General features: G+C 35.8%; 1 protein-coding gene across 1 annotated transcript in view; it reads left to right on the top strand.

Moving 5' to 3' along the window:
* PIAS1 (protein inhibitor of activated STAT 1) overlaps positions 1-14,194 on the top strand; it is a 96,569-nt gene that overhangs the window by 55,216 nt on the left and 27,159 nt on the right. The window contains exons 3-7 of the mRNA XM_045822263.1: positions 1,328-1,412; positions 1,668-1,715; positions 2,527-2,617; positions 3,291-3,425; positions 8,745-8,850. Coding sequence (XP_045678219.1) covers positions 1,328-1,412; positions 1,668-1,715; positions 2,527-2,617; positions 3,291-3,425; positions 8,745-8,850 — 465 coding nt within the window. The remainder of the gene's footprint in view (positions 1-1,327; positions 1,413-1,667; positions 1,716-2,526; positions 2,618-3,290; positions 3,426-8,744; positions 8,851-14,194) is intronic.

Raw genomic sequence — 14,194 nt, forward strand, 5'->3', positions numbered from 1 at the left:
GAAACTGTCTGGTCCTTGGTTATTGGCCATTTGCCCGGTTGATACTTCACAATTAAGATAATTTTCTGGTTACTAACTGTTTCGTGGGGATAGATTCTTTAAGAGAAAAACTTTCCCTCATCACAGAGAGCAGAAACACAAACCTATCCTTTAACAGATACTCCTATTGCATATTGAGATAAAGAGCAGCAGTGCTTTTTCCTATTTTTTCCCTCATAATTAAACGTTTGTACAGATTGTTCAGTGTGACTTACTACAGTTTGGTGGTAGTTGTAGAAGAAGTGTTGCTTGCAAGTAGGATCAACCCCAGTTTTTAAGCAAGAGTTGGCCAAATTCAGCTACTTTTTCTTCACAGGTTTAGGTAGCCCACAGGCCAGGAGTTTCTTTGGTAATAACTTTTAGGATCCCTAAAGCTATTTCTTTTAGTTTTAGAAAATTACCCTGGAAAAGTACAGATTAAATAGTTTAATCTGCTCTTTCTTAATTTTCATATTATTTTCTTCAGTCAGCAGTCATTCAGTGCTTCCTTGTGCCAAGCACTGAGAAAATATTAGTGACCAAGAGGGATACTGACTACTGATTTTTTTCATATATATAATGTGTATTAAAAGCTAGTAGAACTGTTGTTTCTCACAGCAGCATGCTGTATGAATCCCTGCTCTACACTGACCTGTTCTTGTTCTCTTGCTCTTTTCTCCCTCTCCACCTGCCTTTCCCTCTCTTCCTTTTCTTTAGTCCCTTCCTCTGTTGTAACTCTTTCCATCTTTGAGATAGTGAGTGACCATAAGCAGATTCTGAAGTCAAGTCATCTAAGCATGGGAGAAACTATATATCATATTTATTAGATAAAACTTGAATGGTATAGTTAGGAGATGACGAAATTCTTAATTTGCATTAAAGACTAAATGTTTTCTTACCTGAGCAGATCTCCAGGTGTGTATGTTTGTTACATAGCTCAGAAACCATGTACTTTATCTTTAAATGGGTTTATGTTCTACTTTAAGTAAAATGAGTGTCAGCATGTTTTATTTACAAGTGTACCTTTTAGGTGCCAACTTTATACAGTTAGATTATTTTTATTAGTATTTCTTTGATTACATGTTTTCTGAATCTGAGTCCTGATGTATTTTCTGGAGTTAGCCATTTTTGTGCCTTTTCCTACAGCTGGCACATTTCTTATTCTTTAGTGCTTTAGTTGCCTTGTTACCCAAACTCTAGAATATATCTCAGTTAATGAAAGGCATGTGATTGGTTATTTATTTATTTTTATTGTGTTCTTTATTGATGAATTTGAAGGTAATTAAAAGTATAATTCTTTTTTCTTTAGCATCAGACAACAGTCAGCGCTTTCGAGAAACCTGTTTTGCTTTTGCATTGACACCACAACAAGTGCAGCAGATCAGTACTTCGATGTAAGTTCCCTTCAAGTGTAACTTGCAGTTTGGCCTTTAAGTCCAGTCTTGTCTATAAGTGATTTTTAAAAATAGCATATTGGGCATTAGTGTCATGCAAATATTAGTATTGAAATTCCTATTATAATGTTAGTTACCCTAAAAACAGTTGTATTTCTGATCATTTGAAAAACTACCTGGAGTAACAATGTCTTTGAATCAGCTTTCATGTGCATATTTTAAAAATAATTGTAGCTCTTATTCTGTCCTTTCTAGGGATATTTCTGGGACCAAATGTGACTTCACAGTGCAGGTCCAGTTAAGGTACAGTGTTGACTACCATATATACCCAAAGTTTAAAAGTTAATATTCCTGAAAGATTTTTAAAAATTCACCTAGTTTTTTTTAAAGATTTTATTTATTTATTTTTAGAGAGGGAAGGGAGGGAGAGAGAGAGAAACATCAGTGTGCGGTTGCTGGGGGCAGTGGCCTGCAAGCCAGGCATGTGCCCTGACTGGGAATCAAACCCGCAACCCTTTGGTTCACAGGCAGGTGCTCAACTCACTGAGTCACACCAGCCAGGGTAATATAGCTAATGTTATTATTCAACATCTTTGGTTCTCGGGGAATAATGGAGTGCCTTGATTAGTGGATAGAATTAGGTTCAGGGAATGGACTTAGAACATTTTGCTAAAAATAAAAAAACAAACAAACTCCACAGGCACAAATAAAATTGGGAGATACTGTGTATTTTATCTCCCTCTTAAAAAGTTACAATGGATGTTAGCCTAGCTCTGAGAAGTTCTATATTAAGGAAACTTAATTTTATTTTTTGGTTCAGAATTACTTAAATTTGTTCAGCTATAAAACTTTCCCCCTTCACCCCTCAGAACATGCTTAAATGATTGGAAACATTATGCAGACAACTACAAGTGGATAGTTATGACCACTGAAACTACATTGACAGAATTATTTACTTTAAACCTGTTTAAATATGCTTATTCATCATATGAAATGTCTAGTCTCATAGTTTTTAAATTAGGTTTGACCATCTTTTAGATTAGCTATTGAGCAAAAATATTAATATGAAGTCACATTTTAATAAAGGAAATTAAACTTGTTCTTTATTGTTTAGGTTTTGTTTATCAGAAACCAGTTGTCCACAAGAAGACCACTTCCCACCCAATCTTTGTGTGAAAGTGAATACAAAACCTTGCAGCCTTCCAGTAAGTCCTAAGAGCTATTTTTTCTCAATGTACTGCCAACACAGATATTAAATAGTCATCACAGCTGTTGTTAATCATAGTTTTTTTATTGAGAAAACATCTCTTGGATATATATTCACTGAGTGAAACACTTGTACCAACTATGTACAGTTAACAGCTGTGACATTAGCTGTGGAGACAAAATCCAGGACTTGGAGTTGGGACTTTAATGTTGCCCTGGATTTTGGGGAGAGGAAATTGTTTGAATAAAACCTCAACTATATTCATGTACATCTGAAAGCCTATGGTAGAATGGAAGAATGCTGTGGGTGAGAGGAGGAGCTGTTGTCAGTCATCTTTCCAGTATTCCTTATACGTATACCTATTCGAAATTTTTATTAATTTATCCTGATTGTTTAATTTTAGAGATTTTTAAGATCTGTCACTGTTTGCTTCTTAGCCTGTTGGCTAAGATCAAGTGTAGATCTGTCACCAATATTTTTTTCAGGTTTAGTATAATGAAACTATAAGGTTGTTTAGAGAAACAGAGGCAATTCTTGTAAATGTTTGCTTCTCTGCTTTTTAATGGAAATAGTCATATATTCTAGTGCATAGTTTGTAGGGGTTTTTTGAAAATGGAAGTTGAAATGATTATAGAGATAGTAAGTAGAAATAAATTATACCTTGTTCTTAGGGTTATCTTCCACCTACTAAAAATGGTGTGGAACCAAAGCGACCCAGCCGACCAATTAATATCACCTCACTTGTCCGATTGTCCACAACAGTACCAAACACCATTGTTGTTTCTTGGACTGCAGAAATTGGAAGAGTAAGTAATTTTTTTTATACCAAGTTTTTATATTACGATGGGTTAATCTCCATGGCTACCTGAGCTTATATGTAAATCACATTGTAAAATGAGTTGCAAAGGGATTTATTTTTGTCTCATAATGAATTTTCAACATGTTCCCATTTTAAAAATAGGATTGTGAAGTTCCAGTGTTTTATAACCTGATCTTTCACTCAGCAGTTTATCATAAGTGTCTTCCTATGTCATTACATATTCATCTGCATGATTTTAGATGGCTACATGATATTCCAGTATGAGTGTGCTGTAATTTAGTCTAATTCCTATTGTTTGGTACTTAATTGATTTATTTTTTTGATTACTTCATTACGATTTCAAAGAACATTTTGAAGACCATACTAGTATCTATAGTTTTCATAGGGATGTGATAATTTACTTAAATTCCTAGAATGGAATTACTAAGTCAAAGAGCATGCTGAATTTTAAGAAATGTTGTGTACATTGGTGGCTTACCTTACAAAAGATGTATTGTACAGATTTATTCTCTGACTTTCAGTGTTGATTCACGTGCCTATTGACTCCTACCCTGTCAGCACTGCATTTTTTAAAAAATATCTTTACCAATTTTAATAGGTAAATAATGGCACCACATTGCTGTAATTAGTATTCCTTTTATTATTACTGACACTTAACATTTCATGTTTGCAATTATTTCTATTTTAAGATTATATTCATATCTACTTTTCTTATTAATTTGTGAGTTCTTAATATATTAAAACTAAACCTTCTCATGTTGCAAATACTTGTTTCTAGTTTATTTGCCTTTTATTTTTATTTATGTAATTATTTAATGTATAGAAGATTTAAATTATTATGGAGCCAGTTTTGTTTCCTTTATAGTCTTTGCTCTTGCTCATAGCCCCCATCAGTGCTTAGTCTGTTGGCCCTTCCCAAGATGACATAAATAGTATTTATTTATATTTTCTTCTAGACTTCAGAGGTTTCATGTTTTACCTTTAAATATGTAATCCATAAATTTATGTGTAGTATGAAATAAAAATGTACTTTCATTCTTTTAGTCATTCAGTTGTTGACTAATACCAATACCACTAAATAAATGCTTATTCAGAAGCCACCATTATTATATATTTGATTTTTATTTATCCTGGGTGTGTTTCTGAACTTTTAAAATATTATTTCTTATACTAGCATTCTTTTTCTGGAACAATGTCAGAATGTTTTTAATTACTTAAGTTTTGTGATATGAGTTCGTATCTATTCACTAATTCAATTGAGATTTCTTGAATTCTTACTGTATGCAATGAACTATACTGTAGTATCATAGCAAGGGAAAAAAATTATTTCTCTCTTGGAGCCTGAGATCTAAGAGTCAGGTGGTCACACACACAAATGTGAGTGTATTTATCTTAAGTACTGTAAGGGGAAGGTGTATGGTGATTTTAGACTGTACTAAAGGATATTTTGAACTAGACAGAGGTGAGGCAGGGCTTCTTTGATAAAGTAGTTAACTGGGCCAAGAGCTGAGAGAAAGGTAGAAGGAATCAGGCAAAAGATTCAGAGAAAACCACCTGCACAACAGCCTTGTACAGGTAGGGATGAATGCAGCTGTTTTCAAGGAACTGAAAGGGAGCCACTGTGGCTAGAACGTGGGGAAAGGCACAGGGAAATATACAGCATGAGGCTGGAGAGGTAAGAAAGGCCCAACTGTAGAAGGTGGCGTGAGAAGCCATGGGAAGAGTTTCAGAAAGGAAGGAGGTGGTAAGCAGTGTTGCACAGATGTTGAGAAGTCAAGTATGGTGAAGTCTAAAAAATACCCTTTGGATCAGGAACACAAAAGTGGCTTTATTTAGCGTGGGCTCTTGGTGTATGGTGGGAGGAGAAGCCAGATGGTGACCAGGTGGAGGTAAGGCAGTAGAGGTGGTGAGTTATAGAAGTGTGGCTGGAGAGAAGTGTGAGAGTTATTTTTTATTTTAATGGGAGAGTCTTTACATGTATTAAAGATGATGGCAGGTATCCTTTTGAGAGGCAGAGATTAAATATACAAGAGAAAAAAGGATAATCAATAGTGAACTGCATCATAATCCAGGATAGCTAGAAGGGACAGCTTCTTTTTTTAATGGAAGAATAAAAGGACTGGATGAGTATATATGATTGATACTGGAGAGATGAGCAGGTTCTGATCAGATGACTTAGGTTTATGACGTAAGTCTACTGAGAGTGACAGAATAAACAGGGACTTTAAGGAGAGTGGACAGGTTGGAAAGGTAATCGCAGAAGGGCTTCTACTCCTGCATTACTCCCCCAAATCTTATTTATTGTTAACTTATTTAAAAGCCAGTTATTTCATATATTGGTTCCAGTAACTTTTTAGTTGATTTCTTGTTACTTCTTGGTAGGTAGTTTGAGTTTGAGATGTATCATTATACAAATAATCCTAATACTTAGGCCATACTTTCTTGTTCTTGTTCTTTTGTGCTGGCTAGAACCTTCAAAACAATGTTAAATAATGTGCTAGTGGATATTTCTTCACTTGTTCCTTATGTTAATGAGAATACTACTAGTGTCACAACATTAAGTATTATAATAATTATTAATTTCTAATAGAGCTTATTATATCAGTGATATAGTCCTATATTCCTCTTTTAGTAGATAATCCTTGTGAGAAACAGATGTTGAATTTTATCAATTTTTTTGACATCTGCCAAGGTCATATTTGTTTCCTTTGCCTAATAATATCGTTAGGTTTTCTGAATCTTTTTTAATGTTACACTTCTAGTATATCTTGGGTTTCCCCCTTTTGACCCCATTTTTGAAGGGGTGTTGAAATGTTTGTTTTTTTTTTCTCCGTGTGTGAAAAGTATAGCCAGCTGAGGAAGTATGGTAGACATCAGGGTGTTCACAGTGAACTGAGAACCAGGCTGAAACTGCGGGACAGGAGGGGAGGAGGTTGCTGGTTCACAGACAGCACCAGAGGAGCAGGGTACTCTCCCCATGGGAGGGCTTCCATGCATCAGGAAAAAGATAGTATTCAGTGATTTGAAGGTCTTCCAGGTAAGGTAAGATCTCTGTGTAGACTCCCAATCTACATGTTAGAGACCTTTTTTGAGATAAAACATTGAAAGAAAATTGCTCTTTTTCAAAGCCCAAAAGACAATTTATTAGTTATTTCTCAATCACTAGTTTTCATTCAACCTGTAAAGATACTCTTTTATAACGTCTTATCCTGCCTTAGGTAGTCACTGCATTTAGCATTTCTTAAATGTTTATTGTAGAGAAGTTATTTACATACTGGTATAAAAAGCACTTAATAAGTAGATTATATCTTAATTAAGATTATATTAAAATGGAGAAAATGGCCTATGAATTTTGAGAGACAGTTTTGAAGACTTTCAAAGAAAGCATTTGAGAAAAACATCAGTGCAATGCAATATATATCAATAGTTGGAGGTAGGCAGTACTTTGAAGAGTTACTGAGAACAAGGTAACAACTACCTAAAAGAGATAGTATACCACTATTACCTTTTAGGGGTTTCACTATTCAATCTCTTTCATGCGATGTAAGATTTAATTCCATATTATCAGTACAAGTGGCATTTGTTAATACCGGATGTTCTTTTTGCTATTGCTTTTGCTTTTTTTCTTCTTCTTCTTCTTATTTGGTTACATGTTTCAACTAGAGTGAGCATGCCTTTTCACTGAATTTGTAGTTGTGGTTCTACTTGATCTTTCTTCAAAATTTTATATAAAGCCTTAGGGTAATTTCTAGTTCTGAAGATTCAAGCTGTCAGTATATAATTCACAGTGTTAATTAGCATTTCTCTAGTTTCTGTCATACTGGAAACATTAATTAAATAAATAATAAAGGTGAATAAAATTTTTCTCCCTAAAAGAAACCTTTTAGTTTAATATTAAATTGATATGTTATATGCTCTAAAATTTAGGCAAAAAGTAACATTACTTTTTCCTCATTGTTAAATGTATAAATGAAAGTAAATTAGCTTTGACACTTCGTTTCTTAAAACTTGTGTAACATGTGAACATGAACTCTAAATGAAAAATTGACCTTTCAGAGGGTATTGTAGGATATTTTTCTCTTGTTGAAAGAGGGGAAAGCATTTTTAAAGCTGAAAGGAACTGAAAGTTGAAACGTACATTGGACTAGGTTAAGAGAGTCAAAGCAGTCAGAGTATGCGAAGGCAAGAGCTGTGGAGAACTCCACTGGTCCATTTTCCTGGCGTCTCTCCTCTTGGCTCCCAATGCCAGCTTTGTCTCCAAGCAGATACATGATCATGAGCAAAGTGGTTTTTGTGCCTCAGTTTCATCAACCCTTCACTTAGAAAAATGCTTGTCCTACCGATTCCTTATAGGCCTTCTGTGAGGTTTAAGTGAAGTAGGTAGTCTTACATTGAGTGGTTCAAAACTGTATGTAAGTATAAGACAGAAGATGGCAGTAACTATTTTTTCTTTTGCTTCTTTCCAAATCTCTTGATCTTCCTCTTGATTCCCATACCAAATGGGAAGTGGCCCTTCTCATTTAGATCTCTCTTACCCTTCATAAACCTCAGCCCTTTTTTCTTCCTCTTATTCAGTCACATACCTTTCACTCTTCCTTGTCCTGTTGATTAACTGTTTCCTTTGTCCTGCTTTCTTCTTCAGTCTCTGGGTAGCCCCTCTGCTGGTAATGGATATTCATCTGTTCATTTGCCAACCTAGCAGCTTCTCGTTGAGAATCTTTAATATTCCCTCTGCTTGTTGTGATAATGGCCCAAGTAAGGTTTTTTCAAGAACTAGTTTAAAGGCATAGAGAAAGATTAAATAAGTATAGGTTAGGAAGCCAATCTAACTTGTAATTTTTTAAATAACTACTATTTTATATATATACATAAATATACAGCCTCCTAATTATGGCTCATGATGACTTTGGCATCTTATTGGCATTGGTTTATATTTAGTTGTAATTGTGTTCTTTTATGTAAGCGCTTTAAATTGATTAGCTTCAAGCATAGGGAGTTAGGTAATATAGAAGCATGAGAGACCTGGCTTTATCACTTGAAAATTGCAAAATTAGGGCAAGTTCTTTTACTTCTCTACATTATACACTTTACTTTCCTCATCCATCAAAGTATGTTTCTGACCATCTCAGCAGCTTTTTGGTTAGGATTAATGAATTACTGTTCAAGAAAACACCTAAGATAGTGTTTGGCATACAGTAGGTGGTTTAACAAGTGTTAGTTTTCTTTCCCGGTCGCTGTGGGATTAAATTAGATGTACTGTTTACTTACATATGTTGTTTGTTTTCTGCATCTTTTTTTTTTCCAGAACTATTCCATGGCAGTATATCTTGTAAAACAGTTGTCCTCAACAGTTCTTCTTCAGAGGTTACGAGCAAAGGGAATAAGGAATCCGGATCATTCTAGAGCTTTAAGTACGTATGATAAACTTATTTTATTTGTGTAGTTGAACTGTTTGGTAAAGGTTAGAGTAGTAGTCTCTAAACTCAAGAGATTTTAGGTTTCCTTTTTTATTATTATTATTATTACTATTATTATTATTATTAGAGCTTATCATAACTGAAAACCTTGTTTCGAGCTAGAGTAAATTGAGACTTGAGTAATTTAATATTTGTCATAACCTATATTTTATAATCTGTATTTACTGATCTTAAAATTAACTTTGTAAAGTCAGTACATGAATATGGAAGGGTATTTTACTAAAACCTCATAAAGTAAATGTTTAAGCAATTCTAGGAGATAGGAAGGAAATCTCTGGTTATATGTTTCATGAGAATTACTTTACATTTAAGATTATCCAGGAAAAATGTGCAGGGATATATGGTGACTACATTCCTGCATTAACAAAGCAAAAAGAGAGTCAGTGGAGTGGTAGAAATAATAATGAAGTAGGTTCTGCTGTTAATTAATTATGTGGCCTTGGATAAGTCACTCTACTCCTGTGAGTCTCATACTCCTCATCTGTAACTAGGTTTGTACCACATGGTTTCTAAAACCCCTCCAGAGTCTGGGTTCATGGGCATTAATGACTAGGTGGTTCCTTTTGTCATGTTGAGTGAGATGTAGTAGTAAGGTCTGCAGATTTACTCTCCTAGCCTCAGTTTTAGAGAGTTAAGGCCAGAGTTTGTCAGCTTTTCTAAAGAGGTGGACTAAGGTCTTCTTTTATTCTTTTCTTTGTGAGAGAGAGATTTTTCATGGATGGATTTGGGATTGGGGCTGGGTTCCTAGGGAATAAAACTCCTACAGGCAGGGGTTAACATATAGCTACCCTTTAAGGATTCTTGATGTGAACTGATTAATGAAGCCCACTATCAGATTTGTGGTTGGGAACGATGTGGTGGAAAAAAGTAAATAGTAAGGCCAGCTGTCCTCTCATTTCCTTTTGTGACATAGCTTTTGTCTTTTTTTTATAACCTGTTTCTATGCCAGCATTAAAAATCTACATCTGAATATCTGCATATCCACAATAATTCATTGAAGGATTTTTCCACATTAAAGGGGCTTTTTAAAAAGGCAAATACTAACCCTGAGTTAGGAAGCACACATTTTTTGGCTGACTCAGTAGGTATTCATTGACAGTGGAGAGCTAGAATGACAACAATGGCTTGGGGTCTGGGGGAGTAGAAGCACCATTTGTCAGGGACAAGTCAGATAATAAGGGATCCTGAAAATAAGAGAAGGATCTGAGACATCTGTTTTGAAGGAGAGTGCAAGAGTAGAATTTTTATTTTTTTATTTTTCCACAATCTAGCCGAAGTCCATTCCTGGTCATTCTATTGAGACTCTTTGTATTTGCCACATAGTACTAGGATCTCATCTAATTAGAAAGCATTCTGGAATTAGATGAGCCTAATTCTAGGTGTGGAAAAGGTTATACCGAGAAATAAGGCAGATGAAGCTGTTATACTTGACGATGACGATGATGATGATGCAGCAAGCTATCTTTGCAGAAGCTCTTAACTCTTTCCCACTTGTAGCTGTAGCATCATCTGGGGGGAAATTGGGGAGGTGAGCCTAGAATTACTCTATTTCCTGGAAGTAACCACTGTTAGCCACTATTGAGCAGCAAAAGCTGTATAATTCAAAAGCTATTGATTTCATCTCTGATACAGTGCTGGCGGTGAAGGGTGACTGCAGATTGGGTAGGATTTTTGTGGCAGTTAATATCTTACTGGCTTCAGGAACCAAAAATACATTAGTTTGGATCCCACCAATAAGACATTTGCTGTATTTAACTAAAGAACAGATTGTTTGCCTTTATGCTATCTATAAAGATATAACTTTCCTCACATATCAACTGTGCAGTTAAAAGATTACGTAAAACAACTTGACAGAAGAAAATGTTGGCAGGTTTCTTAGATATTTTTGAAGAGTCAAATTAACTATAAATATGAGTCACTCATCAAAAAAGTCTACTGGTAAAGTTGTAGTAGTCAAATCAGGCACTATTATGTTCTTGAAAGAATAAAGTTGATAGTATTTAGACTTTTCCCAAAGAAATTCATCCTTTGACTCATTTGATTAAGTAGATTTTTGTATTGTGGTTTCCACATTTGTGTAGAATTGTCCCCTCACAAGTATCACAGAAACAGTCCTCTGCTGATTCTTGGTCAAGGTCCTGTTTCCTCTCCCTCTTCTTTTAAGCAGTCACTTTACAGCTTGGCCATACTTGACACAAGCACTATCCTCCTCTCTCGGCATACTGTCAGTGCCAGAAAATTGGGGCTACACGATGTGAATTCTCTAAACTGTCCGTTTCTTTCTTAATCTTAGTGCAACCATAACTGCTTTTCAACGTACCTGCACCTGTACCCTTCCTTACTTTATTTTCTTCAGTCTCAGGAGGAAATACTCCCTTTCCTGCTTAACCTTTTATTCATTTATTCTTTTCACTCAAGGAATTATATTAAGAGTCTACTCTGTTCCAGGCACAGGAGAATGTAGCATTAAACAAGACACATGCAGCCTCTCATCCCCCAGAAGTTTGCCGTCTGGTGGGAAAGGCAGAATTACATGATTGCACAGGTCATTAATGAATTCCAGTTGTGACTTGTGCCTTAAAGAAAAAAGACAGGGAACCCTAGAGGTAACAACAGGAGAACATAGTCCTCTCTGGTGCTTGATGTTTAATACAAGATTGTAAGGATGAGGAGCAGTTAAGCCCAAAGATGGGAGGGGGATATGTCAAGAGACAAAGCCAATGGGCCTGGAGTGGAGAGAACAAAGGAAGAGAGTGGCCAGACAGATGGCCACAGGGTGAAGTCACATAGATGATAGAGAGATTTTTAAGCAGAGTGACATGATCAGATTTGAGCAATAGAAAGATCGCTAACTACTAAATTGAAGGTGGAGGGAGGGTGAGGCTGGTGCAGTGATGGTAGTTTGGAACATGTAGAGACAACAGATAATGATATTTTGAACTAAGGTAATGGTGATGGAAGTAGAGAAAACGGACAATTTGAGAAGTGTTGAAGTGTAGAAATTGTGGTGGGTTACGTGTGGGGAGTGAAGAAGGAGGAGAGGTGAAGGTGTTCTGGGCTTCAGAAGCACCAGGTTACATGGTAGTGCCGTTTACTGGAATAGAAAACAGTATCGATATGACCAGGTTACAGGGAAGAGATCAGAGTGCATTGTTACACTTTTGGTATTTGATTTGTCCCTGAGACACCCAGAAGATGATGCTCAGAAGCTGCGTTAAGAGACCTGGCTCCATATTACTGCGCTCTGTCCTGTATTTTCATTTCCCTCTCTACAGGCTCTTTTTGTCATCCTTCCCTGTCAAGTTCTTTTCATCCTTTTAAAAAAAAAAAGAAAAACAAATTATTCTTGAGGTAGAGCTCTGTGTTCCTCCTGTTGTTCTCATCCTAGTTTCTTGAAAGAGTAGTCTATACTTATTCTTATTCCTCACTGCAACCCATTGTGATCTCTTAACTCCTAGCTTTCCACTGAAGCTGCTCTCAGAGGTCACAAAGCAACAATCTGATTGCCAAGTTTAATGCTTATCTTTTCAGTTTTCTTTCACATTCAATTTGTGTGTGTGTGTGTGTGTGTGTGTTTCATATCAACCACATTCTGCTTAAAATTCTCTTCTCTATCACTGCCCAATGCTTGCCTTCAATGGATTCTCTTAAGGAAAGCATGCTAAATGTTTTCCTAAGGGTTTCGTCCTTGGTCCACTTTTGTACATACTTTCCCTAAAGGTAATCACATCAGTCATGTGGTTTAAACTAGCACCAACTTCCACATAGATATCTTCACTCCAGACCTTTCCCTGAATTTCATATATAGAAACGTGTAGCTAACTGCCTTCACCGAAACATTCTATTGGTTCCTCAAATGCAAGTATTTAAAACTGAACTCACTAAATTCTATCAAACTTACACCCTAAGTATTTCTCATCTGTCTTTTCTCTCTCCATGAAATCACTGTTCTTATTTAAGTTCTCATATCCTGCCTTTTTTTAAAAAACTTTTTCTTAAATAAAGTATTCTTTTCCTTTCTTGGCTCCTCTTCATCTCTCTTCTGGTAGTAACCTAAGTGATTAATACAGATCTAATCATTTACCATTCCATTGCAACCCATGTCTTCTCAGCACCAATGGAATAAAAACTCCAACTTTGTTAGGATGACGTGTGCAGCTTTCCGTGATATGATGCACGTGCTTATTACTTTCCAGTGTCATCTGTATTCACTCTTCTTCTCATATTTTATGTTTCAAAAATACTTCTGAATTATTTTCTTTTTCCTCGTTGCTTTGCGAATATTGTTCCCTATGCCTCAAAACTTCTCTGTTGCCTCCTTTGCCCAACTCGAGTTATTTTTCAGGTTTCACGTTCTCCACGAGATCTGGCAGAACCCCTACTGTAGATAAGTTGACTTCGGCTGGTTTCCTGAACATACTTCCATTAGCATCTTTACTCCCTACTGGACTGTGAGTTTCTTTGGACAGGAATTTAGTCTTATTTTTCTCTGTGTTCCTAGTGCTTAGCACAGTGCCTGCCTAGCACATAGTAGATCCTCAGATGTTTGTTGAAGTAAAGTCTGAAAAGAGCTACAGAATGAAATTCGGGTGTCTATACCTCTTTTTCTTTGCCTATAAAATGAAATATTGGACTTAATATGTTCATTTGTTTCTAGCCTATAAAATAATCTAATATTAAGAAAGGATAAAAACTATCTTCAGAAAACAGACCTAGAACAGCACTGTCTAATGGAACAATTTGTGATGCTGGAAATGTTCTACATTTATACTGTCCTATGTGGTAGCCATCAGCAACTGTGGTTATTGAACACTCGAAATGTAGCTAGTACAACTGAGGAACTGAATTTTAAATAAATTTAAATACAGCCACATGTGACTAGTAGTTAATTCTCATAGCCTGCGACAACAGAAATTTTTAAAGGAGTAATTTTAACCCTGGCTAGAGGGCTCAATTGAAGCCTTGTCTTGTGCACCTTTCCCATGTGCAGCTTTCAGCTGCACATAGAAAGGTTGTGGGTTCGATCCCCTGTCAGGGTGCATACAGGAGGCAGCCGATAGATATTTCTCTGTCTCCCCCTTCCTCTCTGTAAAATCAATAAGTATATCCCTGGGTGGGTTAATTTTAAATGTATCTAGCTTTAACCTTATTATAGGTCATATAATAAAATACTGTTACCACTGCATTTCAAAATGATACAAGAAAAGTTTAATTTCCAGAAGACTTTCTCATGTTGGTTGATGCAGCAGGATGAATATTATGTCTTGCTTTTATTTTT

This window comes from Phyllostomus hastatus, unplaced genomic scaffold, assembly GCF_019186645.2.
Source record: "Phyllostomus hastatus isolate PE091 unplaced genomic scaffold, TTU_PhHast_1.1 phas_scaffold_501, whole genome shotgun sequence".
Taxonomy (NCBI): domain Eukaryota; kingdom Metazoa; phylum Chordata; class Mammalia; order Chiroptera; family Phyllostomidae; genus Phyllostomus; species Phyllostomus hastatus.